The 27,943-nt window shown below is 46.7% G+C and overlaps 1 protein-coding gene across 5 annotated transcripts in view; it reads right to left on the reverse strand.

Annotated features, from left to right (window-relative positions):
* Positions 1–27,943, reverse strand: part of ASTN1 (astrotactin 1) — a 303,494-nt gene that overhangs the window by 83,651 nt on the left and 191,900 nt on the right. For 3 of the 5 annotated variants that reach the window (XM_060643583.3, XM_060643584.3, XM_060643587.3), the window contains exons 9-11: positions 15,345–15,419; positions 8,540–8,677; positions 7,880–8,030 (exon numbers count right to left, since the gene is read on the reverse strand). In XM_060643583.3, coding sequence (XP_060499566.1) covers positions 7,880–8,030; positions 8,540–8,677; positions 15,345–15,419 — 364 coding nt within the window. The remainder of the gene's footprint in view (positions 1–7,879; positions 8,031–8,539; positions 8,678–15,344; positions 15,420–27,943) is intronic. The other 2 variants (XM_060643585.3, XM_060643586.3) reach the window with 1 other exon arrangement.

Raw genomic sequence — 27,943 nt, forward strand, 5'->3', positions numbered from 1 at the left:
GGAGGGAGATTTGACTGCTCTCCTGGAGGGAGTGGCCGGACCCACAACCCTCCTGCCTCAAGGACGCCTGCGGAGGACGCGACACAAGGGCTTCTGCTACATGAACACCCACAGGTGCTGCGCTTGGGTCTGGGCTTTGTCCCAGTGTCCTGGATGCTCTTATTGTGCAACGATTAGGTTCTCTGCATGGCTACGTCCTCAGTAAATTCCCCAGGAGTGCCAGCAAAGATAATCCAGGCAGAGATGTCAGCCAGAATCTGGGCAAGACAAAGGGGCTTGGTGAGCAGGGGGAGCCCTCTCACACACCAGGCCGGGTCTAACTCATCGGTCTTACTCATTCAGCTCTCGACACATCCCCTTGAAGTACGGAGCATGATCGGTCCCATGGGACAGGCGAAGAAGCCGCAGCACAGAAAACTTAACTTTCCTAAAGTCCCGCTGCCGATCAGGCAGGACCACACCTAAAACCTGGCAGGCTGAGTATGGGGGTCCGCGACTCGGCCGCCCCATCATTAGCTTCCACAGCGATCCGTCTCTCGCACCGTAGTCACTGTTTACTGAGCACTTACTAGGAGCTGGGCATTACGGTGGTGCTCTGGGTATTTCGTCTCACAGCACCCTATAGGAGGGTCCTCATTTAATCCATGCGGAAACCATTAACATTGCCAATTAACGGCACTGGGGCCCATCAAAAAAAGTCAATGAATGTGTTTCACCTTCCTGCTTCTTCTGTCTGTTCAATAGATTCGGCACATTTGCGCTATGGCCGGAAGAGGGGTTAGTAACCTGCTCAGGGCCAAGCCACTAGTGTGGGGCCGAGCTGGCGGTCTGTCTAGAGATGATCTGCTTTTAATGACCGTGCTACACACACTATCAACTAACGAACACGCTCCTCCAAGACCAAACTGGGAAACGTTCAAAACCTGGTGGAACAGTGTCAACCCTCCTACCCTCCTCCTGCCCTGCTGCCTGGCTGCTTCTTTCTCTCGACTGCCAAGCACTCTGGCCTAGGAGCCTGGGGCTGCCGCAGGTGGGCCTGGGAAAACCCGCCTCCCCTCCCTGCAAGATCACAGCAGGATGCACACTGTTTGCTGACATTAATTCTGCAATTTCCCAAACAAATGGCCCCTCGGCCGGCCCACCGGGCTACCAGGCTGGCCCATCCCCTTCCTTCCCACGAAGCCAGCTGGAGTGCTGGAAGGTGAGGGCATTCAAAGCCACTTCCAAGGGCTGCCCCATGCGGTGCAGACCCAGATGTTCCAGATGATGGTAAACAAGCAAATGAGGCAGCTGAGGATGGCACCCCATGTTTTGTTAGCACCCCCACCCATCCACCTCCTTGGCCATCCAGCTGTTAGGGCAGATGTGCCACCAGAAGGGAGCTGGCTTCACCACTGTGAGGCTGCCCCGCATGGATGTGGAAGTTCGACTGGAATTAAATAGGCTGCCCTGGTTGCTAGGAGTCCTTTTTCTTTTCTCCCTTCTGTGAAGCTTAAGAAAAGCCATCAAAGTAGAGACAAAGCCAGTCGTTCCCACGTGTGGTTTCCACCCTTGTATCGGCGAGCTCACCAGCTAGGACTCCCACCTTCCCAACCACCCGCTTTTTTTTCCACCTGCTTTTTTCCATTAAGCGTGATTTCTGACGAAGACTTCACCAAAGGAAACCCAAGCAGGCTTTGTTCCAGAATTCCAAAGCCTGGCATATCCACAACTTGCCTGGCCCTGATGTCTGGATGCCCACTGCTGTGCCAAGTTGGACCACCTGATATTTACAGTCTCTCGGGAGATCTGGAGAGAAGATGGTTAGCTGCCTTGTCCCAGTTGCATTGCGTTTGTTGTTCTTATAAGCAAAGCGAAAATAACAATAACAGCCATTGGGAGTTAAGCAATTCCGTGTGCAGGACAATCAATATATATTATCTTCAATCACAACAACACAGACTTTTTCTCACCTCACTTTACAGATGAGCAAACTTAAGACTCAGAAAGATTAAGTAGTACCTTGTTTCAGGTCACAGAGGTGGAAAATGGCAGAATCAGATTTTGGAACTAGATCTATTTGACCTCAAAGCTCAAGTCTGTCTCTTCTACTCTGCTGTGCTGCTTCTCAGGTGTGAGAAAACGTGGACTCATTGGAATCCCTAATGAAATAAAGTCAATTCAATACATCAACAGGTAAAGCAATCTGGTAGACTTGTTGTTTGTTTGATTGTTTTGAGCAACTCCCAGAGTACATTCTGGGATCAATTATGGATTTGTAGGTTTAGCCTAATATTCTTTTTATTTCTATTTCTCTCTGTGTCTCTCACTCACCCTTCTCCTTTACACACACGCACACACACACACACACACACACACACACACACACACATTATGGGTACAAATATTTATAAGGCAAAAACACTCAAAACGTCCAGAGGGATGACCCTGAAGGCAAGACAAGCTCCTCAATCACTGAAAAAGATGCAATTATCTTCACTGCACTGTAACTCACTTGGTCTGCAGTTCAGGGAAAAATATTCTTGAAAGATTTCCAGGAAAAAGAAGGCCGAAACCGAAAATACAGTTTTCTTCTCAACCCTGGTGGAACCAGAACACCCATTCTCCAACAGGCCCGATCAATCAAGTTTCCCACGGTTGACGTTTGTTTTTGTTTTTGCCCACATGTTCCTTGTACTGTTGTGGTCACATTCTAGACTCCTCAAAATCTGAATCTCAATACAAAAAAAAACTACTGGCTCCAAACCATGCCTTCTTCTTAGAAGTATTTGCAGCCACAGCCCAGTTGTCAGGAGAGAAATCTTGCCTCCAGGAGGAGCTGGTATTTTCTCTTGGCAAGTGTTGGCCATTCTCACCTCCTGGCTTGTGCACAAACTCTCCACTTACTCCTTAAAAGAGCACTGTTTGCTCAGGATGGAGCCCCAAAGTCATGTATTAACTCCTCTCATATTAGTTTACATTTAGCAGTCCCAGAGCCTTTAGAAACGAGGGGCTTAAAAAGAAAACTCCGTTTATTATGGCAACAACCCTCCCCCATCAAGAAGGTCTAATAAATGAGCTCATATTTTAGCGACCCCTAAACTACACAAGGTTAATCATCTTTCATGAGATGCTCATGGCTTCTTGACTTATTACTGGTCTAAGGCATCATTTGCTAATGAGATTAAAATGATCCCCCCCCCCCCATTCAACTTCTTTTCTTCACTGTCTCTTCCCTCTTTTTCTCCCAATGATTTTTGGTTGATTAATTACTTATGAGTCTAGTCAAATCTCACTAGGCCCAAGACATACACCCTTCTGTTCCAGATTATGAGGCAGATGCTGTTAGCCGATGAATAGGAGTCATGGACACGTGAGCATGTTCGGGGCCCCTGGGAGAAGAGGAACACTTTCCCGCAGGTGAACCTGCCTTGCCTTACCTGGATGATTCATAAGATATCCAACCATAATGTCTACTCCAAACAAGCTCCCCTTTACTACATGCTGATCTTCCTTTTACAAATAATGATTTCCCTGACTTTTCGATGGGCTCTGACATGCCAACCCAAGCCATGCAGGACTTCTCCCAAGGGGAAAGTTTGGTGGAATTAAATTTATGTTTCAGCTTCCTGCCCCCATTTCTCTGAAAGCCTCTGAGGCATAGGCTTCTGCTTACTGTCCTACGGAGAGAAAGAGATATGGTCATCTGTAATGGTCTCTGCACATCTGTGCTCCAGCAGAGGTGAAATGACACATTTGGTGGGAAACCACTGTGGGCAGCATGTGGACAGAAGGGCGGCAGGGTCACTGGGTAATTCAAAGCTCATTAGAGCATAATGCTCTGGCAGGCAAGGTCATGTGTTCATTACACGGGAATGCGGGACAGCTGACCCCTTGCCTTCCAAGGCCACGGTCTGCTTACCTAAGTGCACACGGATAGTGTACAAAGCAGAGGCATTTTTTGGCCACTTTCAGGAAGAGTGTGGAGATGAGGAAGGGGCAGTAGAGCATGGGCTTTCTGTTATTTTAGAGCACTGGAAATAATTTTCAAACCTTCTAAGTGTTTTAACTTAAAACTCAACAGGTAGCCTGGATGAGAAGAAGGATGGCCTGGCTCAAGCTGGGAATGGGGACCAGCATCCTGCCCACCACGTCTGCCCCAATCCCACTGCCATCTCCCACTTGTGGCCCCCAAGAGTGTCAGCAATATAACCTCCGGAGCCTGTGAACGCGTCCCCTTACATGACAGAAGGCGCTTTGCAGGTCAAGTTGAGAGGGGGAGATTATCCTGGATTATCCAGGTAGACCCAACGTCATCACAGGAGCCCTTAAAAGCGGATGAGAGAAGCCGAAGATCAGAGAGCAGGTGCTACAGAAGAATGGCCAGAAAAAATGCAACGTAGCTGGCTTTAAAGATACAAGAAGGGGACCAGGAACCAAAACCGGAGGGCAGACTCTAGAAGCTAGAAAAGCCAAGGCAATGGATTCTCCCCTGGAGCCTCCAGAAAAGAATGCAGCCCTGCAGATAACTGATTTTAGCCCCATGAGACTCCTGTTGGATTCTCACCTAGAGAGCTGTAAGATAATAGATGAGGACTGTTTTAAGCCACTAAACCTGTGGTCCTTTGTTACAGCAACAATAGGACACCAATAGAGTCACTTCGCAGGACCTTAGGGAACTTCACAGGACACAGAGCCCCCGCTCTGGTGCTTTCCAGGGAGGCACTACAGCTCCCACCTCGGCACAGTAAGGACAACGGGTAGAAGTAAGACCCAAGTTATCAGCAGCGGGTGGCTGACCTCTGCTCCGGGAACCTTCCCAAAGGTTCAACAATCCCCGCTTTGGGAGAGTGTTCTGGTTGGGGACTGAGAGACCGTGGCTTCCACAGGTCTGTGCCTTTCACGGGCATTTGTTTCCTGTCCTCAGAGACAACATAAACAATAGGGCAATTAACTGGGTAGCAATTAACCCTGTGGGAGTCCATGCGTAACCGAGAAACGTGTCCTGCCTTCCTAGAAAGAATGAAGATTGAGCAGCCCATGTGCACCAGCCCCACCTGTCTGGCTTGCATCCAATCGGGAAAATACACAGGTGCCTCCTCTTGTCCCACATCCCTGCCCCTTTCCCAGGTTCCTTCAGGGCCAGTGTGTTCGGAGTTCCTCACCTCTTTCTCCTTCCACAAAAACATGCCTCTCCTGAGAAGGCTTTCGGTTGGGCACCCAGAGTACTGAATGTCAGGGTTGACGTGGAGAGGAGAACGGCACCCCAGTTCACCCAAACGGCACTCTGGTGCCGCCCAAAGGCCCCTGGCCCTGGCCCACACCTCCAGACGACTCTGGAAGGCTCTGCTATCAACATCAGAGCTCTCGCACAGTGCTGACGTCTGGCTCAGCTCACCGTAAGTCTCAGCCGGATCACAAGGGTCGAGACGCGGCACATCGGCCCTCACCCTCCAGTCCTCCTGTCTCAGGGATCACTCGCGTGATGGCCAAGGAAAAACAGTCCGTTGGATGGCCTGCCAGTCACCCAGCCCCAACAGCCACGTGGACCAGTGACTTCAAAGTATTATGCTAATCCCAAGCACTGGTATAATTGCGTGACTTTCTGCCGCGGCTCCAACTCTAAAACGCAGCGCGGCCTTATTGCAAATGCATATTCATCAGAACTATTCCTGCTAGCTTCGTCTCACAGATTACAGTGTTAAAAGTACAAAAATACACCAGCAAGGCTACGTGCCAAGTAAAAGGGGCTAGGATCACCAACAGAAGGCACTTGACAGGCAACCGTTCGGGGCTCAGGAAAGGGGCAGAGAGGTGGAGAGCATATCATGTGTAAGTGTACGAAGGTGTGAGCGCGCTCCGATTCAGCTGGGACTGCCAGGGGTCGGGGGGAAGGTATTCGTGCACGTGCACACAGTGTTTGAGGACTCAGAGGGACCTGAGAGAGTGGCAAGGAACGCAAGGTTGAAATCTGAATGAAGAAATGCAGGTTGAACGGTAGGGAAAAATGTGGCTCGGCCGGGAGCTCCATCAGACAGTGAAATTGTCTCCCAAGGGACCCAGTTGGGAAGCTCATTGCTTAAGACGTCTGAAAGCGGACCAGCCAAAGGGAGGGGAGCCCTGTGGGACACCAACTTACCCCCCCCTCCCCACAGCTGCCTCTGGAAGACAGAACCCGCAGAGCGCTTCTCTTTGTCCTTGCCCGGTGGTCCTGTTTTGCTTTCCCTTCCTTTGATGGACCGGCCAGGTCTCCGCCTATCTGCCCCTCAGCTCTCTCCCTTTTCTTTTCTTCCCTTTCTTTCCCTCCTCAGATGAATTGGGCTCCTGTCAGCTGCTGCCTGATCTGTGAAAGTCCTGGGAGGCCTTAGGGCTGAGAGAGTCCCACCCTGGATCCCAGGCACATATCCGTCTTTGATGGAGCACAGCTCCCGGGACCAAGCAGGTGCTCAGAGACAGGGAAGGGGTGTGTGAAAGAGGGATTCGGCCCAGCCTCCTCACAGCTTGCCCCTGCTCTGGGTCCCTTTCCTGAAACACAGCTGTCAGATTGGGAAGCAAGACGAGGCACCGTATTCTCCCTCAGCTGAAGGCTCCTGGCCCTGCCCCAGAAACACAACAGAACTATGTGTCTCAACAAACCATCTCTCCCTCTCCTTTATGCCCACTTTACATCTGGCTTTCCTGTCTGTCTTCCTTCTTTGTCCTCTCCTCTCTGTGAGGATTGCATCATTCTGCCCTTAAAAGAAAGGAGGGCTGGTAACAGAAAACAGTGCTGCTGAGCATGAAAATGCCAATATAAAGGCTCGGGCAGCTGATGGCTTCATCCGCTCCTGCCTCCATTTACCTGCATGGTTCAGTCACTCTTTATCCACAGTGCAAGAGCTATCTTAGTCCACTCTCGACCAAATGGCCTATTTAGGTCCTGGCATCGCATATTTACATGTAGCCAAAGTCTCCATAGCCGATAACAAAGCAGAAAACCACCTTCGGTGAAGTAGAGTTCATTGCTATGGTGGCAAAGGGGACATATTTTTACTTTTCCTACCGTACCTGGCGCAACTTACTTCTTTCATCATTCTGGTCCTAGGTAGGTTTCTCCTAAAATCTCCTATTACAGCCAATGTGATCTGACCCTAGACAAAGGTAGAATTTCCTATTATGGTCAATACAGTCTATTTGCTATTAGAGTCAATGTCATAGTGTTAAGCAGCTAATTAATTCTCAAATTGTTTGGGGGTAGCCCTCACCAGTTAGATTGTAAGACTAGAAACAAAGAATCCTGCTATGTGATCCATGAAATTTCACTAGGATAGTTATAGTGCACACAGTAGGTGCTCTATAAATTCTTGATTGACTAGTGATTAGCTTCTCATCTCTGTCAAGAGAAAATTCGCAATTTAGACTAGACAGTGGTTGACAACTAGGGAGGGATCATTTTGACCTTCTCTCTTTTTTAAAAGTACTTTTAAAAGTTTATTTATGTATTTTGAGATAGAGAGACAGAGAGCGAGTGAGCAGGGGAGGGGCAGAGGGAGATGGAGAGAGAATCCCCGACAGGCTCCGCGCTGTCAGCCTGGAGCCCGACGCGCGTCTCGAACTCACGAACCGTGAGATCATGCCCCGAGCTGAAATTAAGAGTCAAATGCTTAAACGACTGAGTCGCCCGGGTCCCCCAACCTTCTCTTTCTTCTTTTTTAAAGATTTTATTTTTAAGTAATCTCTACACCCAACGTGGAACTCAAACTCAAGAGCCCGAGATTAAGAGTCACACATTCCACCTACTGGGCCAGCCAGGCACCTGGTCTTTCATTCACAGTGTATTTGCGTCCGCATATCTGCATTATGTGTTATCCTGGGCGCCCCCCAACCCACTGGAATCACAAGCCTGATGGGGCAGACGTACCACACAACCAGTGGAGTCCAGCTTGCGGTCTGAGATGCAGCGGAAGTTCTTGCTGCAGCCCCCGTTATCCTTGCTGCAGTCGCGCACTGGCCCAAAGGAATCTAAGAGAACCTCCAGGCTGTCAAAGGAGGACGAGGTCATCAGCTCCTCTCTGTGGGGAGACACAGGGGGAGGGCGAGGAGTCAAGGCAACTCCAGGTACATCAAGTAGCATCACCTTCCAAGTTCCTCTCTAGTCACCCGCAGCACGTCTCACTCTCACGAAAATTAAAGATCAGCCACATTCTGAGCCTTGAACTAACAAATTATGGACATTCTCCATATCTGGGAAATGAGCCAAGGCTGTAATGCCTGGTCAAAGAAGGAGGTCTAAACTTGGGCAAGGAAATTAACATTTTATTGCCTGTCAGTCCTTAGGGGATGTGGGAAGTGCTTACAAACTCTAATTTTATGTCCTCTCCCAGAGCATGAGCCTTGGGGTGTGCAATATTGACCCAGATAGAGTAGATCCTGGCACTGCGTACAGGGAATCTGAAGGCAGCCTGCCAACTTCTCCTTTCGGCTCGTTGTGACTCCTTTCCTAGCTCCTGGCACTGGCAGGTAGTTCCTCACTCAGCGCCCCAAGCCAAATGTGGCCCCAGCACCCTGGGCCCGGACTCACCTGACCTCCACAGCGTCCTCCATCACTGTCATGTCCGTCTTACACTTTGCCGAAGGGTTGATGGCCAGTTCAGCCGGTGGGATCACAAAACTCTTGCTGAGGGGCAACCACATGCCCTCCCCAAGGGTGTAGGTGAATCTGCAGGGACACCCAACACCAGGGGGTTACAGCTGGGGAGTAACCACCCCGCCAGGGGACCTGGCCTTTTGCTGTCAGGGGCTTCCTTCTCGGCCCTCGCCGCCTCTTCAGGAAAGGGAGCTGGCCGCCATGCCATGGATAAGATGACGGAGTCCCAGAGAGGCAGAGAGGCCTACGCCTGTGCACATGTCCAGCCAGTTGGGGGAACGGATTATGGCGCCCACTCACCAGCTGTTTGAAGTGGTTTTTATCAAGCCCTAAGAAATCGAATTCCAGTTTCCTTCAGATGTAAAGCTGGGCTTCCTCAACCCTATGTCAGATATAATTGGAAGCATTTTAATTGAAGAGACAGGCTGGCCTCCCACCGTCCCCAGCCCTCAGATTGCACACCCACAGTGGTAGCGACGGCTTCTCTTCTTGTGCCTCAAGGAAGCCTCCAAGGGAAAGGAAGACGGAAGCTCCCTCTTTTCAGGTTGTGTGGTGCACACAGAAATGAGGGAAGGCAGCAGCCCAAGGGAGAAGAGAAGAAGGAGAACGGGGCAAGCCTGGATGTGTTTGCCACACTCCTACCCACATCCTCAGCTAATGGCAGTAACCCTCAGGAACAGAGGAGTTTTTTGTTTTTTGTTTTTTGTTTTTTTAATTCTTATAACAAGGGCTGAAAGGAATAGAAGAATCAATCCGCATTTCAAGGGAGAGCTTAAGAAAACCGTGAAAGATTATTTGTTTATTTATTCATTCATTTTATTTCAAAGGCATTCAAATACCCTGTGTTCACAGTCAAAAATAGTCTATGGGATAAAAGCCAGTGTGGGTGGGATATCACAAGGCTGTGGCAGTCTGGCGGCCCCTTCCAACTTAATGTGGAGGAAGGAGCAATTGAAGAATGCATACAATTAAACAGAACCCAGCCCTGGCTTGATCAGCACGCTGGTCACAGAGCACCGCTTCAGAATCCTGCTCATCCGTCTCCCTTAACCCACATGCTCCCTTCTCCACTCCCTGGGGTTGCTTGAGATGATGCTAGGAAACGAGACGGATGGCTTGCGATCTTTTATGAGAAATGCAGTCCTCTGGAATGCTGGCCGTGGAGAATGCCCACTGACCCAGGCTCGCGTGATTTTCACCCACTCCCTAACGGACAGGCAGCCCTGGGTGTTGGAACAGCTGACAGAAGAGAAGGCGGGTGCCCAGGGGAAAGGCAAAACCACTGAGCAAGTGGGATGGGGCTGGGTCTGTGCAGGGATGCAGGGAGGGGTCTGCACCAGGTGAGGGAGGCCAGTTAGTAGGGGACAGAAGAAGACACTTGCCACTTCATTCTTCTGTGAAGCAGCTGGCAAAACGGAAGGCATGCCAGCCCCTTCTCTCTCTCTCTCTCTCTCTCTCTCTCTCTCTCTCTCATCTGGCAAGATTAAGGAGCCGATTAGGGCAAATGATTGCCCCTAAGTGCCCGGAATTTGAGATTCAGAGGTGGAGTGGGTTCGAAGGCAACAACATGCAAGGTGTTGCACTGACATGGCATTTCAGAATGGACATTCTTGAGGGTAATATTACAACAGGCAGGCGGGGGTGAGGACACCACTAATATTATAAGTAAGCTATTGTTTCAGTGAGAACATACACAAGTGTGAATGGTACCAGGGAGGAAGCAGTTTATTTGTTGATTTGGACACAGAGGTGAATTTTTGTTTTCTATTTTGGTTATAAAATTACAAGTTTGCACTGATGCAGAGCAACAAATCTGGGACCTGTAGCTTATAATTTATGAAACAGATTTTCGGAAACAGTTGGCAGTTCTAGCATATTTCTGACGGTTAATTTTTCTTTTGGAAGAGAGAGTTCCACGTCCCTCTGTCTCAGTGTTCCCCTCCTCCTCTGCATTCAGCAACAATTCAGAGGGAAAAGCAAGCCACCTCTTTCCCCAGCTGAAACTGTTCAACAGCACCCTGGACCCACAGAGCAAAGTTTACGTCTCCAACAGTGTCATCCTCACCCCCTTCTTCAGCCGCTTCTTTCCCCAACCCCCGCCTCACATTTTGTGCTTCTACCCTGCAATCGGACTGTCGTCTCTAAAGTCGCCTTAATTTCCTCACCTCTTTGCTTTGCTCTTAAGAATCCTTTCGGAATTTGCTTCCCTCTCTTTGCTGCATTCCAGCCATGTTAAGACTAAGTTAAAATCCCCACCCCTTCCAGAAGGCCCTCCAGGATCTTCATGCTCAACCTCAGGCTGAAACAAAGGACACTCCTCTGTGCACACACACATGGTCCCTGGCTGCCCCCAGAGATGGTGACTCATGGCCACCTTCTCATGTCTATCACCACTCAGAAGAACGTGCTCTCTTGCGTGGCAGGGGAGGTTTCTTTGCCATCTTTGTATCTGCACTGTCCACCACCAAGTTTTGGCCCAAGGAGGTCACTCCATAAATATTTACTGACTGTTCAATAATGAGATTCAGTTATGTTCCCTAGTTTGCATAGGCTCCGGGATGGATATAATCTCCATTGTCAAACTTAAGGGAGAAGTGATGGTGAAGATCATCCTTTACTTAGAGCAGGATGTGGGTCAACCTCTGGGTCTGAATGGATTTAGTGGTCAAGATGGATCTGGGTTTCATATTGTGAGGAACCTCCAAAGGGCACAGTAGTTTCTGAGACATAACACTGTACCACATTAACAAGAAAAACAGTGTAATCTTCGATGTCTGGTAGGGCCGAGGTGAAACCCTGTAAGAGGAAGCAAAGTCAGATGTGGCTGAGACTAACCTCAGTTGAGAACTCTCAACACAGCAGGTGCTCTGTATGCTGCTCCATTTACCCTCAATACAGTCTTCTCAGATTGGCCATTTGGCTACACTTTACTAATTTGTCAACTAACATTTTAAGGAGTTTAGCAACCTCCCCAAGGTCACCTCTCCATAAGTGGGAAAGACAGGGGTTGGTCTGATACTCAAGTATGGCTCACAGCAGCTTTCCAGCCCATACTGGCTCATGCCTATGAAATTCTAAAGTTTTCTTTTCTCTGCAAAATTTACTGAGTAACTCCAAAAACCAAATATAGAACAAACTGTCAGAGAAAAAGCTGTGTCCTGAAATCTCATCTGTCCCTCATTCATGTAGATTTGGCAGGAATGACTTCAGAAAGCCACCAAAGAGAAATTGGGAGAGCATCTGGAATGCTTTCCCAAGTTGGGCCTTCTCTTGCGACAGCTGGTGGTGACCACCACAGTTGATGGCTCAGCTGTAGGCTGAGTCCTGCACACGACACTGTTGAACTAGCACTTGAAACTTCTGTTCAGAAGCAAACCCTTGCCAGAGAGCACTGGGCGTAATAAGCCTGTACTCTCACTGTGGCTTGGCATGAAACAGAATGTGGGGAAACTGACGGTTAGCTCTTGGCATCTTCACTCTTCCCCAGGTCCGGCCATTCCGGGATGAGATGTTGTTCCCAGGGACACAGGTACACATTTGGAAGGAGGGTGTCTGAGAGAGAAATCTGGTCTGCGTCAATCCCTGCCACCAGAGGGTCTAGTGAAATGGCATGATCCTCACCATAATGGAAAGAATGTCTCTGGGTTTGCAGAGGAGACTCGGTTCAGCTTCCTTGGACCCTTTGAGTCTAGCTTGGGCCCTTCCCAGATTCTTTGGGATTGCAGATTACCAAGGTTAGGTTGGGTAACAAGGTCTTTATTACTGGTTTCAAGCCCTTCGGAAAAACCTGAAATGATCAGCTACAGACATTTATTGGAGATTTACTGTGTTCAAAATCATACATTAGATAGTAAATATTTAAAGCCATGTAGGGTATTACCCCTTCCCTCAAGAAGACAATCATTTCATTGGAATAAACAGGCAACTAAAAAGAAACATGAGATGAAATAATTGACAAATAAATATTACAGTCAGTATGTTATAGATGTTTGGAGGTGGGGAAAGTCTTTGTGGATTTGGAGAAGCTTGAGAGCAATGTTTCTCAATCCTGGGTAGAGATCAGAAGAACCATGGTGATTTTAAAAAACTTGTGGCCTGATCCCATGCCCCTGAACTTTTCAATTAATGGGTTTGTGCCGGGGAAGATCACTGGCCATTTTTGAAGCATGCTGGGATTCTCCTGGAAGATCGGGGTTGGAGAACAATTCTTGGATGACATTGTAAATTTCTTGAAGCCATGGGCTATGTCAATCATATTTGTTTGGTCATATCTACAGCATCTAAACCGGTGCCTTGCAGTGGTAGGTGCTCAGTAGATATTGGGCTTAACTAAGATTTGACCCAGACCATGAAAACGGATAATGTTTATATTAGAAGAAGAATATATATTCTTGCTAGAGGAAAGAGGATGAGCAGAAGTGTAGAGTGGGAAGTGTTCAAGTTGCCGGGGACGGTGGATCAGGTAGGGAATAGATTTGACTAAGAACAGAAGGTTCTGGAGAGCCTGGGGGGCTCAGTCGCTTAAGTGTCTGACTCTTGGTTTCGGCTCTGGTCATGATCTCACGGTTCGCGAGCTCGGGCCCCACAATGAGCTCTGCTCTGACAGTGCAGAGCCTGCTTGGAATTCTCTTTCTCTCCTTCTCTCTGTGCCCCTCCTGCTCTCTCTCTACTAAAAAAAAGAAAAAAGAATGGAAGTTTTCATAGGAGAAGGGCAACTTATAAAACAGCCTTGTACATTGGCATTCAAATGTGGAACGATTCAAATGTCAGAAATGTGCAGTGGCTTGGAATTCATTGGGATACTAAATCATGGGTGAACAGAATGGCAAGCAAACAGTCCTTAGCTTCTTGAAGAGATTACAGTCACTGACCAGGTCATAGAATTTTCCACAGTAGCCATTGGCGGGTGGTTTACTCCAATCCCAAGGTGGTTTTGATGAAAGTTCTTAATACCTAAAATAGGTAAATCATGACCCATTGCTTTTACCAGACAGGCAAGTTATTGTCATGTTAGGGCCAACATGATCGATTACCCCACTGGCTCCTGAAATAACTGCAAGGGTCAAACCATTCAGCTGACCCCTCTGCAGTGCGTGGGTATCACACGCAGTTGGCAGCTAACATATCTGAAAAGAATAAATACTTGTGGGGATGGAAGCACAGTTTTTGTACAGGTTCTGCTCTAATAGCAATTTCATTAAGGCCCCGGTTTTTCAAAGTGTTGGTTTCTGACTTTTAGGGGAGAGGAAACTTATGCACATCAATCTGCTGAACTCCACCAGGCTCTCCATCTGCCTTAGCTTTATCACCCTTGGAAGGTCTTAGCAGACCAATGGTAGAAAAAGAGAGAGAAAAAAAAAGTCAGCCAAACGATAAATCCTTGTTGGAAAGTTTAAATGCCCAAGTCATAGTCTAAGGAATATAGCTGACATCTTGTGCAGCACGAATCCTCAAAAGCAGCCTGCAGCCAATGCCATTAATGTGACCCAGCCTCCCCTGAGAGAGACATTCAGGAGGGAAAAAGGCAAGGGGAGGCCCTGTGAAGAAGCAGCTCTATAAATATGCACTCTTGCTAAGAGCATGCCTTAAGAGAACACTGCAGGGGCCAAACCCAGGCCATCTGGGGCCAACACAGAGGAGGAACCAGAGAAGCTGGGGTAGAGGAGTCGGCTCTAGGGGGCAAATGCAGGAGCAAAATTAACACCTAGGCCAGGCCAGGCTGACAGGAAGGGTCCGGGGAAGGGACCGGAAAGGAAGCGGAGAATATGGAGACTCAGCACTCTGTACAAGTGCAAGAAAAAGGAAACAAGCTTTCCATTTGCCCCACACGGCTCGCCTTTTCTCCAGTAGAGCCCTGCACTAACTTAATGCATCCTTGGCAGGACTATTTACTTCCTCCATCAGAGGGCATGCACGTAGAGGGACATGTATTCACATCCATACTGCCTGGCCACAAGCAATCTCAGGTACTCTGCCGGTAGTCAGCAAATACTCATTAAATGAAGGACACGCTGACAAAATAAACGCATGCTAAGATCTTAGTTTGGAAATAAAGTTGTGTTCCGGCTAAAGCCTCGCGTGAATTAAACTTCATGAACATCCAATAGTTCACGGCGGCACCCAAATTCTTCCTCTGCTGGTTGACTTTTCTAGCATGTGCTATTCCCAGGTATGTAGGTAGAAATTTGGGAGGGACTAGAAATATCCAATTTGATTAGGAGGGTGGTAGATAAAAGAAAAATAATAATGAAGTAGAGCTGAGAAAAGGAGGAGGCAGGGGCAGGACAGATTCTGAATAAGACTTGATGAAAAAGGTGCAAATTAGATGCAAAAGGGAGAGGCAGAAACTGACATTAATTGCCTGCTCTGTGCCAGTTTCTGTGCCAAGGGCTTTCCCTGCATTATCTCATACATTCCTCACCACAATACAACCAGGCAAATAACGCGGCCCCATTTAGCAAACGCAGAAACTGGAGGCTCCAAGAGGTTAAGTAAATTACTGGGGCTCACAGAGCAGGCAAGCAAGGAAGCCAGGACCCAAACAAGGGCTGTCTGCCCTCAAGAGTGCTCCACGCTGTCACTGGGCGTGAGTCCGGGGCCAGCACTTTTGTAATGAGAGGGGCAGAACAGCTAGATGTGCTTCCCATTTTCTACTTTATCTCTAGGGAAGAAAGTTCAGTGCCAAGTGAGACATGGGGCTTGTAGACATACATAAGCGAGTCCCTAGACAGCCACTTACCTGAATATTTTATCAGAAGGCTGTTCTCCCAAAACCAGGTCAAAGCCCCGCTGAAATATTGTGTAAGGCCAAGGCCTAAAAGGAGAAACATCATTCAATTAAAGTCAACTCCACAAACACTCTCTGAACATCTACTTCGTGCCAGGCACCATGCTGGGTACTGGAGACCCAAAGACACGGAGGCCTCATCCCTGCCCTCAAGGATCCCACTGACGGGAGCTCACGTAAGACCCTGAATGCTGGAGCCAGACCAAGAACAGGATCAACATAAAAATCACCGAACCACTAGGAAAGTGGAATGTAACAGACATGACAACCACAACTACGGAAACAGTAAAATTATATTAAGGTGGACCTCACGTAGCTGTAATTCACGGTCCTTCTGATGTAGATTTAACTGACACTTAGCTTTGCCTCACTTAAAAAAAGAGGGTCAGCATGACTTCTTGGGAAAGACGAAGCCTCTGGAGTCAGACAGTTCTGAGTTCAAACTCTGTTCTGCTGTTGGCTTACTGTGGGCAAGTTAGTTGCCTTGTTGAGTCTAATTTCCTCTTTGGTAAAAATAGAGTCTGTAATAGCTGCCTCCAGACCACTATGAAGATTAAGCAGACCTCGTAGGCCAAAGGCACAGCTCATACAGGGTCCTCGACATGTTCCCCTTCCCTCCTCAAAATGACAAGAAGGTTAACAGGTTCCAGATGTTTTCAAACATTTTAATGCCATTCCTCCAAACAGAAACAGTTGAAATGGTATTTTTTAAATGATTCTTAACTACAAGTCTCCCTTATGAGCTTCTAGGTTCTGTCACTTATAATTGAAAGTAACAAAACTATTTTATTTAAATAGTACATATATCTTTTGACTAACCCAAATGTCTAATCCAAAAAGTATTTACTCATTTGAGGCAGACTTAGGAAAGCCCGCGATTGTGCTGGGTACTAAATATTGTACACTCTGGATGAACTGAGCCCTTGTTCCCACGGAACCCAATGATTGAGGATTTTACTGGAGACTAGAAAAAGTCAGCAGAATAAATTGACATAATTATGATTTGGGGCTAAATCTAATGCTAGGAACCAACCCAGTGGTTGTCAGTGTGGGTGCCATCACCCAAGAGAGTGCATTTGGGGACATTTATGGTTGCTCTCCCACATAACCATTGGACACAACGATTGGAGGACACTGCTGGCATTTAGAGGGCAGGGCTAGAAAGGCTAGAATCGGACAGCGCTCAAGATAGCTCTGTGCAACAAAGCATTTCCGTATGTCCTACAAACTACAGAATGTCTCACTACACATTTACATAGGTTAAAACTTGCCTGTCGTGACCTGAGCCAAGATGCTAACTCCATTTACACATAAGCACAGAGCAGCTTGTACTGCTTTAACCTATGACAAATTTTCTGGGTGCATAACTATCATGTAAATCGAGGGAAGATTATACATTGTTACTTAGAAATTTTACCAAGAGGTGTTCATAAGTTTGGAAAATCATATCATTGTCTGCAATGCTGCTCACGATCTTTGAATCACCAATACAGCACATCTGGATCAGTGGGTACTGCTCTTGGACATATCGTACATCATATGTTACTTTACTTATTACATTATGGTGAATCTACATTCGGGGCAAGTGTCTGTCAACTTTATTAAATTCTCCTGTTGCAATAGTACCACAGCATTTACACATTAGAAGCTACTCTATCATTATAAATTATTGCCTTTTTATTTCTCTTTTAAACACTGTTAAGGCATTACATTTATTTTTGAAATCTTGCGTATATAGATTTTACTACTTGTGAATTTCATGTAAGGGGTTAAAATATTTGTTCTATTTCATGTAAAGGGGTTAAAAATATTTGTCATAAAACAGAGTGTTGGGTCTGACAGGGTTGAACACCACCAATGTAACTCAACTAGTTAGCCAATTAACTAGCCAAAGGAGTCAGTATTTGCAAGGGGAGCTCCTGGGACTATAAACCGAAGTGGCTGGGATGAATGCATTCTTTTTTATGCTTACTATTTATAAACACTTTGTTCTTGGAATTCAATTTAGAAATACCCTGAAGCAACTAGAGTTGGCTCCAAAAAGGACCCCACATTGTATTATGAATAACCCCTGCATCAAATCAACAGCTCTCCCCCATGTGTCTTTCATGTTTGTTCTGTTCATTGGAGGTGAACCCACAGAGAGGGGTTTGAATATGATTCTTTTTTGCTGAACAGCGAGTGGTGGCTTATGAGTTGCTAAAAATTATGCATTAATTGAAGAAACAGTCTAGAATTCATGAGGGGAAAAAGTCCCATGTGATCCTTGACACCTAGAAAGGGGAAATACAAAGAGAGAGAGAGAGAGAGAGAGAGAGAGAGAGAGAGAGAGAGAGAGAGACGTAACTTTATCTCTCTGTTGGGCAAAATAGCATTTTATTTACTATCAGTTCAATAATTTTAAATAACACACATTTTGCCTTCTAGTCATCTCTAGTGCTCGAAACTGGTACGATGTGTAATTAGAGTTAATTCTTGGCATGGGTCCTAGGTTGTTTGAAAATATATGTTGAGGAGCCAAATTTTAGGACTGGCATTGATTACAATGTGAACAATTAACTGCGTAGAAGAACATAAATAAACCTGTATTCAAGCCATAGGTAATAAATCAATGAGCCCACTGATTAAGCACACATCAGCATGTTGCTAGGTAGGTCAGGTCAAAGAGCCTTCCTGCTCTCGAGGGGCCTGGAGATCGAGAAAGACAACTCAGAATCCAAGGGCGCAGATGTGCAGGGTAGAGCTTGCCCAGATCACAGTGAGGGTACATCAATTAGGATGTGGGTTCTGGAGCCAGTCTGCCTACTTCACATTCCAGCTTAGCCACGAATCACTGTGCGATCTTGAGCAAGTCCTTTAATCATTCTGTGTCCCCATTTCCTCACCTATAAAGTAAGGCGGATGGTAACAATTATATCCACTTGGCGAGGTTGTTATGAGGCAGAACTATTTAATATAGCTAAAGGGTTCAGAACAGTGTTCTGGCATTTAGTGAGTGTCCTACAAGCATTGGCTAAATTAGTTAAATTTAGCAGTTACCCGAATCAAATACAAATATTCTAATAAGAAGGTTCTCAAATTTCTATACAGGAACGAGTGTCTTGCCCTAGGGTGCGAATGCCGTGGCAATACCAGGCTTGAACTCGGGTTGTACATGTATGCGTGCGGCCTGGAGAGGAGGCAATGATGAATATGGGAACACCAAGGCCCCACCCCCACCTCCCACCCAGCGGTCACCTCACAGGACCGTGACTATACCGTGTTGACATTAAGTATAGGGAGAGGGGGAAGAGCATGTGTGAAACAGCGAGAGAAATCAGAGAGGTGGGATTGCCTATTTGATTTATTTAGCAGATATTTATGGAGGGCCTATTGGGTGTGAACTGTGATACTAGGCAACAGGAGTTGGGAGAGATTCTTGCCCTCAAAGGAATCTACGGTCTTTCTGAAGAAACACGTCTGGCCAGACAGAAGAGAGTGGAGTAAACGGGAGGAGGGACGGAGTTACAGGAGACCAGCTAAGTGGTATTGCAGTGGTCCAGCAGTCCTCCCGGCCGCTGGGAAGGCTGGGGGTTGGCAGGGCATGGGATGACAGCAGCGGGGAGCTTGGTGCCCATGAGCAGAGAGGCTACGGAGGGGGTGGGGGCGGCATACAGGGAAAGGCAGGGGGTAACACCAGCTTTCAGAGCTGGACCTGAAAGCCCCAAAACCGCTTTGGGGCCGAGTTATCCCTGACCAACTGAAAAAGGGAAGGCCTCTGTGTCAGGGCTGTCTGGGTACAAGTCCAAGTAAGACAATGGAACTGGCCTCACCAGAAAGAGGCCCATCACGGAGACTCTCCTATCCAGGTTTAAATGGAAGTTGCCGTTGGAGGGGGGTGCCTGGAAACCGGGCCCCAAGGCCCTCAAATTGTCCCTCTCCTCTCTTTGTTTGGTTTTTCACCTTTCAGGCTTTATTCTCTCAAAAGGCCAACACCCATGCTGGAGACTTGGTCTCCAGCAGCTGCCACTCCTGTCTTTCCAGGGTCAGGCCATAGAGGAGATGTCTCCCCTCCTCATTAGGAAAACATAATCCATGGAGGAACTGCTTGACAGGTCCCGAATCACGTGAGCAAAGCAGACCAATCTCTGGGGCCAGGGAAGGAGAGGCATCTAAGCAGAGGCAACCCCTGTTGGGTTTTCAGGGCTGGAGCTGGGAGGAGGGTGAATGTCAAACACATTTCCACCCCAGCTTCTACCTGCTTGTGGGGCAAGAGTGCTGCCTCCCTCAGAAGTGGGTGGCATTACTGAGCAGACTGAGCCAATACGAGTTTTGTGGAAAGAGCACAGGGCTGGGGAGTTGCCCACGGACAGCATCAGGATGGATGTGGGGCAGAAGGTGGAAACCTGCAGTTGGAAAGAAGCTTTACTCTCTTGACTTCAACTCAGAGGTGTGGGCTCCAACATTCTCTGTCCTGCATTGGATAACCCTGTCCCCTCTTGTTAGTTTGGGAAAATTAGCAGAATCAGAAGTCAGGAAAGAGTTGATTTGTTAATTTCTTCATTCTGACAAATCAAGACCCTGAAGACTGTCCTCCTGTGTGGACAGCCATAGACGGCCTAGATTCAGGGTCACAGGCCAGCAGGGGAACCATCCGGAACCATTGCCTCAAGCGGAAACACAGTCTGTGCCACAGACAAGCCCCACAGTAATGCAAACTGGTATGCTAGAACTATTCGCAATCTTTTATTTGCCTCTTCCTCTCTCCCTGGCTCACACAATACCCAGTTTATGCAGAACCTTTCCTAAGCCCGGGCAACTCCCAAACTTTCAGCTACTCTCCTCACCCCTTCCTCTTCTTCTCCAAGACACATCAGTACTCATGGGGTTCTCCCTTTGGTCCTGGTGTTGGGCTGGGCCAGAAGTTGGCTGTGGCCTTGTCTTGACTTGACTGGGTGGGCATTTCTTCCATGATACCACCTAGACCTAAATGAGTCAGTGAACACTCTGCATGGTCTGCTCCACTGGAGGAGCCCTCACACGAGCTCTCCCAGTGCAGAAAGAGACCATTTCTGTTGCAAACGATTTCAAATTCTGCTTTTCGATCATGTGCAGCCTTCCACTTAACAGTGGCACCTAGAAATGGAGCTTGAAAGCTTTTGGTCGGCATGTCTGGTAATAGGCTTCCTTGTGGAGAGCTCAAAACTCATTGCCTGGGAGGGAGAGGGGGAATAGAGATAGATAGATAGATAGATAGATAGGAGGGAGGGAGGAAGGAAGGAAGGAAGGAAGGAAGGAAGGAAATAAGCAGAGGGGATAGAGAAAGCAGAGAGAATACATACATGTAATGCATCTATGTGGGGTGTGTGTGTGTGTGTGTACACAGTTCAGTGTGGAGAGAGGATGCTTCAGCTGTAGGCATTGATAAATAAGGCATATCATGGAGCTTCTTTTGAACTTATATTTTCCTCCACCTGTCACTAAAGAGAGTATTTTACAAATGAAAATTATGTGTCCATAGTTACATAAAAGCACATCCTTTTAAGCTTGCCTCTGGCCCACATTCAGCTAAGTTTAGGGTGGAAGCATAGTCTCTGAAATTCCAGCCCAGCTAGAGCTACACTACGGGGCTCTGGTTTAGAAGATCATACCCATATGTAATATGACAGGCTTTTGAGCAAACGTTCCTTTCCCTGGCTAGGTAAATGCATTTGCAAGCAGGGAACGGTGAAACAAAGAAAAGAACAGAAGTTCATTAAAAAATGCTTCTGGAAAGAAGGTAGTTTGCAAGATATACAGGAGAAAAGGTGAAGAGAAAAATGGTAAAAATGACTTTTCCAGCTATGCCGTTGGCTGAAACATTCCATGCCTCAATTTATCCTAATGATAAGAGGGGGAGATTATTATGTGCCACTGTCTTCACAATCAGTACCAGTTCTGGAAGAAGTAAGTACTGGAACGACTGATGTCTCAATTATTTGCTAAACCCATGGCTTTGTCACAAGTTAAATAATAAGGATAATGATGCTTGATGTATCCATAGGATGCTTTAGGGCCTGGGGGTCCTTGCAGATTTCTTTCTTTACCTGGAATTTCTCCCCCTCTCATTTCTGTGGGTAACTTATACTATTCTTTTAAGTCTGGCTTAAAAATTACTTCCCAGGGGGCGCCTGAGTGGCTCAGTCAGTCGAGCGTCCTACTCTTGATTTAGGATCAGGTCAAGAACTCACAGGTTCATGGGATCGAGCCGGGAGTCGGGCTCTGAGCTGACAGCACAGAGCCTGCTTGGGATTCTCTCTCTCTCTCTCTCTCTCTCTCTCTCTCTCTCCCTCTCTCTGCATCCCTAGAAATAAATTAATTAATTAAAAAATAATTACTTCCCCAAATAGATCTTCCCTGGTGCTCCAAGACTAGGTCATGCCCCTTATTATATAAAACACCCTGCACTTTTCTTCAGAAAGCCTATAAATCTAATTAATGTATTATGTATTCGGTTACTATTTGCCCTCATCAGATACAAAGAGCCCTGCCATCATTTTTGCTCTCCCTTCACTGTCTAACATCACGCCATCACAGAACAGGCACTCGGTGAAGAGCCAGATGACATGACAAATGAGGCCAGACCCGGTCTGAGTCTGGGAGGATGCAGTCCCACTGTGCCACACGGCCTCGGGCAAGGCACTTAATTTCTCTCAGCCTCAGTATCTTCATCTATAAAATGTGGAGAAAACAGTAGCTGGAGTCATATATAAATGAGGGTGTATATATTAGCACAGCACCTGCCACACGGAACAAATTCAATGGCTAGTAGCTACGGTCATTATAACCAACACCACCATGTGATGAATAAAACGCATTTCTAACATTACACTCTACTTAATTTTTTTCTAACGTTACATTTCCAAAAACAAAAAACAAAACAAAACAAAAAAAATACCGTGATGACTGTGGTATATTTTACAAACTCATGTTACCTTTAAGCATGTAAATCTCATGTAAAAACAAATTAAATATTGATACGACTTTATTCATTATTTAATGTCTGTTATTTAGAAGTTTTTATGTAGCAGAATACCATATTTGTAGGTTTACAAATACCAAATTCGTAGGTTTAAAACCCGGCTCTACCAGTGACTAGCCCTCTGCCCTTGGTTAAGGTCATGAAATCCTGCCACCAGAACATTCCATGCACTTGCTCCCGTCATGCCCAATCCCATCCTGCCCCCATCTTTCCCCGACATTTCAGTGTCTGGCTCACTGTCCTCTCTGACACTTCGCCATAATTTTTGGTGACTTCAGTAGCCACTAAGATGATGCTTCCAATTCTTAAGCCACTCAGCACCTTGACTTTTCTTCCTAAAGGAGCCTGTCCTCCACCCCTACTCCCATGGTAACGCCTAGACTACCAATGTCTGCAACCCTTCCTTGGTCATAATTTCAGGAGTCCCAATATTTGATCATCACCTCCCACCTTCCTAGATCATTCCTCCTAACACCAGAATTATCTATGCTCCCGAGACTTAAAATCCATTCATCCAACCACCATTTTATTGACCCTCACCAACCTCACGTATTCTCCCCCTCTTCACTTAGATTAAATTCTGTGGCCCATTATTGGAATCACATGTAACCCCTACTCTCGCCCCTCCACCGCTTTATCATACTTGTCTAAAACACTCCAACTCTGGTTCAGCTCAACGACCCTGTGGCTCCAGTCCCGTCTGCGCAAATGAATGCAGTTGGCAACCGGGCTGATCGGTCTCATTTTAAATCCCACACCAGTGACCTCAAGTGGGTTCTGAATACTGCCTACATCACACTACATTTTCCTTGTCTGTTCACTCTCCCACTCTCTAGATCATATTTCAAACCTTCTTCTTTCTCCTCAAAACCTCCAACCCCTCCTCCCCCATCCTTACCCTCGGCTAATGATCTGCTTCCTACGTAACTGAGAAAGCAGAGGCAATCAGATTAAAAGCTTGTACCTCCACATCCACCCACCTACCTGCCTCTTGCCTCTTGCTTGGCCCCTCTTCCAGTAATTAGGCACGAACACTTTGTGTTCCATCCAGAATGCTACTATTGCAACTAACCCTCTGACATCTTATAGGCAGTGCGACAGAAGGGAAGGAGTCCTAGGTGGAGGTTACAAATCCCAACTCCCTTCTGCTACTATGACTTCAAGTGAACACGTGTGCCCCACGGTCTCAATTTCTTTACGTGAAAAATGAAAACCATGAGGTATATAGCATATTCCATAAAACAAAGTATGTAGAAATGATCATTGATAATCTTTGATCATTCACGTGAATCGGGTTTCTGCAGTTTTATTCTATACTTTGTGTGTATGTGCATGTGTGTGCTTTACAGAAATTAACTCATGTAAAACAGTGGAAGCCGGCAGAATTCCTGCCTCCCCGTGGCTCAGTCTTCTTGTCTATAAAATGGGACATTAACAGTACCCACCTGACCAACTGCACAGGATTAAATGATCTAAAATATGTGCCAATTACTCATAATGACCTTGGATATATGGAAGTTCCGAATAAATGCTGGATTTTATATTTCACACATTATCGGGAATGCTGGTTCTAAATGTCGAAAAGGGTTTTTCTTGAAGAAATTTTAGATATAAAATGATTTTGAAAATGGCAATAATGAACAAAATGTTGAGACTTCCTGCCCCCCCCACCCCCCGCAATTTTAGAATATAAGAATACAGCCTTGACAAAAAGGGGCAATAGGCAAAGACAAAGGCACAGTATGATGGTGAATTTTATGTGTCACCTTGATTGGGCCGCAGGGTGCTCAGATATTTGGTTAATCCTTATTCTGGATGTTTCTGTGAAGGTGTTTCAGATGAGATCAACATTACAATCAGTAGACAGAGTAAAGCAAGTTGCCCTCCCTAGTGTGGGTGGGCCTCATCTGATCAGTTGAAGGCCTGAATAAAACAAAAAAGCTAAACCTTCCTTTGAGTTAGTGAGATCGCCTCTTGCCTGATCAACTTTGAACTGAGACATTAGTTTTCTCCTGCCTTTTGACTCGAACTGAAACATTGCCTTTTCTTGGGTTTTAAGCCTGCTGGCCTTCAAACTGGAACTACATCATCAATTATCCTGGATCTCAGGCCTTCAGATTTGGACAAAAACTATACCATCGGCTCTCGTGGGTCTCCAGCTTGCTGACTACAGATCTTGGGACTTGTCAGCCTCCATAATCACATGAGCCAGTTCCTTACAATAAATCTTTTTTTCTATATTTGTGTCTGCAGCTTCTAGGTTCTGTTTCTCTGTAGAATACTGACCGATGCATACATATAAACACACACACACACATACACAACTCTAGAATCCACGCTTAACCTTTTTGTCAACACAAAGCATTTCAGGGGGACACAAGCATGGACCCCAAGCAAGGCAGGAGACATCATTGCCTTGACCCTGAACACCTGCCTTATGGAGAGAGAGATACATGCCTGCCTCTATAACTCAGGGGCCATCACAGAAGGCAGACGCAGAGTCTATCTGCCCTCAGATGGAGAAAGTTGGCGCAGAGACTTGGAGTTCCCCTGTATGTTCTGGGATCGAGGCTGGTATAAAGTAGAGGAAGAAATCTTGAATAGGTCAGAAAAAAGCTCGTTATAATAGCTGCCATTTGTTGAACATTTGTCACATGCCAGGCAGGCACAGCCACCCGGAGAGCTATCCAGCCTACGGTTACTATCCCCATGTTGTAAAGGTAAACAAAGGTTCAGCAGGGTTAAGTAAGTTGTTCAAGGCCACACAGCTAGTAAGGGGCACAGGTGAGTGTTATCACGGACAGCACAGCCCACACTTTCTCCCACACCTTGCTCCCCCTCCTCTCCATCAGAGGCACAAGGATGCTGGAGAGAACGTACAAAGACAGCATTGCGTCTGCAGGCAGGGATGCTACTGGGTGCTGGTCTGGCCTGCCCACCACTGGCTTCCAGGTGCAGTGACAGGTGGTGTGGGTGCTATCTATAGCTCACAGGAGGGATCCCCTGCTCTCTTTCCCGTGTTTGTGTGGGGCAATTCTGACATACACCAAGTGGTAAAGTCACTTGTTTATCTGTCTTCCTCTTTTTTTTTTATTTACTTTTGAGAGAGAGACAGAGAGAGCAAGAAGGGGAGGGGCAGAGAGAGAGGGACACAGAGAATCCGAAGCAGGCTCCAGGCTGCGAGCTGTCAGCACAGAGCCTGACGTGGGTCTCGAACCCACGAACCACGGGATCATGACCTGAGCCGAAGTCAGATGCTTAACCAACTGATCCACCCAGGGGCCCCAATCTGTCTTCCTCTTAAATGTTCTCTCATTGACCCAACTACTGACTCTCCTTTCTCCTTGCATCTTTTAGAAATGACACTTAGTAAAACGGCTCTCACACTTTGGGGTACATCAGATTCATCCCACATATGGGATAATAGTTGTCAAACTTTAGTTGCTCTCATTTCACATATCTAAGGTGAAGCCAAGCGTCAGTATTTTTAAAAAGTTAGGTGGGTGATTGGAAAGCACACAATAGGTTGAGAATCTCTGACCTGATATGTGCCTGCTCACACCCCAGCCAACCTTTACGAATCAGTCCGGCATTCTGTAAAATACAACTGCCATAAAAACAGAAATTGCAACCTAGCCCAAGAATTCCCTGGAACCTGCTTTTAAATTTCTGAATAATAATGAGAGATGAAGCATATTGAGTTCTTTCCTGTCCCTTTTCCTGATGAATTAAGATATCCCAAATCTCATTACAAGTACACGAGATGTACATTTGTTTTGTTTTGTTTTTTAACTGTCAAGTCATTTTGACTTCAGTGAATCAACATTTCCATTAAAAGAGTATGCAGCATTGAGATTTTCATGCATTCATAAATGCATTCACAGGGACAGATGTCCCCCCCCCCCCCCCATAATACACACACACACACACACACACGCACACACACACACACACGAGCCCATGCTCCACATGCACACACATTCACAAACCCTCACGCTTGGCCACAGCCAGCTGCAAAAATTGCTTTGGGGGAAGGGGAGTCAGATGCCTGGCAGGGCTCACAATGGCTCTCCTCCTCCTCCTCCTTCTCTCTTTACCTCCTGGCAGCTGCTCTGGACACTGAAAGCCGACGTGCAGGACGGGGCCGTGGAAAGCAGGGTCCCTTGTAGAGGAAATCAGCACTGGGTCTCCCATCACTCACACAAGTCACCCCACGGTCCAGTTTCTGAGGGTGGCTCGAGTCAGGCAGACCACGGTGTGAGTCCAAGGCCTAGATTTGAGGTCCCTGCCAGCCCTGTGAAACTGACCAGATATTTAACCTTTCCACATCCCTCTTTCTTTTACTGTGAAATTGTGGTAATAATAGCTGCCTGTTACTTACAGGGCTATAAGCAGATTAAATGAATGAATAAATACCGTTTCAGTACAATGACTGAAGTACAGTTGTCCTTTCCAAATGGAAGCTCTCTCCCTCCATTTCTCTCTGGCCTCTGAATCCGAAGGCTTGGTTGATTTTTACCCTGGGCTAATGCAGCCGGGGTTTCAAGTTCAATCCTCCTGAAAGCTTGTTAGTCTCACTTACCACTGTCCATGGGCACAGCCTGGGCCGCGTGTCCCCGGACACCCATCTTGGCTCACAGATGAATCGGACCCGAGCTTGGTAATGGATCCGTCCAAATCCATCTCTGTGTGAGAGAAGCAGTGCGGCACCTATTCACCGCGGAGGGTGACCTCCCTGTAAAAGAGGAGGGTGCAAACCTGGGGTTCCCTCCTCCTCCAGAGATACCTGCATTCAATTCCCGTGAGAAGGTAGGGGGGAGCCAACAGCATTAACACAAAAGAGAAGAGAAGAGGCAGAGGAGGCTTAGGTGAAAAGGTAGCTTCCTATCTGCCTATGATTTTGCGTCAAGAGAAACTGACAGTGTAAATGAACCAGAGAAGAATCACAACGATATCCATCGAGGACCTGTATTTAGTATGGAGCTTTTACCCCTTCCCCAACGTCCTTTCCTATCTCCTAGTTTCTTTCAGTTCTACTAATTTGTTTCACGATAAATTCAATTTCTCCTTCACATATTCATTTATTTATTTACTTGAAACATATTAATTATCCAAGTGTCATGTAAAAAACAGTTTGCTAAACACCGTCAAGGGACACAGAAATGATTAATACACGTTCCCTGCCATCAAGGACTTCATTAATGTAGTGAGTCATTCCTTGAGCAGTTATTACACACCTCTGAGGAGCCAGGCATAATGGGGTGTGCTGGGACACACAGATCAAAGGCTGGGTCCCTGTTCCAAATCATGGTCTGAGAAGAATGACAAGTAGACAATCCATGGTGTTTGGTTTGTCAATTTTTATGGCAGAGCAAATAAAAGCCGTCGTTTATTGTGCATTTACTAGTAGTCAATGAACCAAGTGCTTGCTGCTTACTACTTCGTGTAATTCTCATACAAATGCATAGGCATTCTATTAAACCCATTTCACAGATGGGGAAAGCAAGGCTTAGGAGGGTTCAATAACGTTAGCCAAACTCTCACAGCTAAC

The sequence above is a fragment of the Panthera onca genome, chromosome F1, assembly GCF_046562875.1.
Source record: "Panthera onca isolate mPanOnc1 chromosome F1, mPanOnc1 haplotype 2, whole genome shotgun sequence".
Lineage (NCBI taxonomy): Eukaryota > Metazoa > Chordata > Mammalia > Carnivora > Felidae > Panthera > Panthera onca.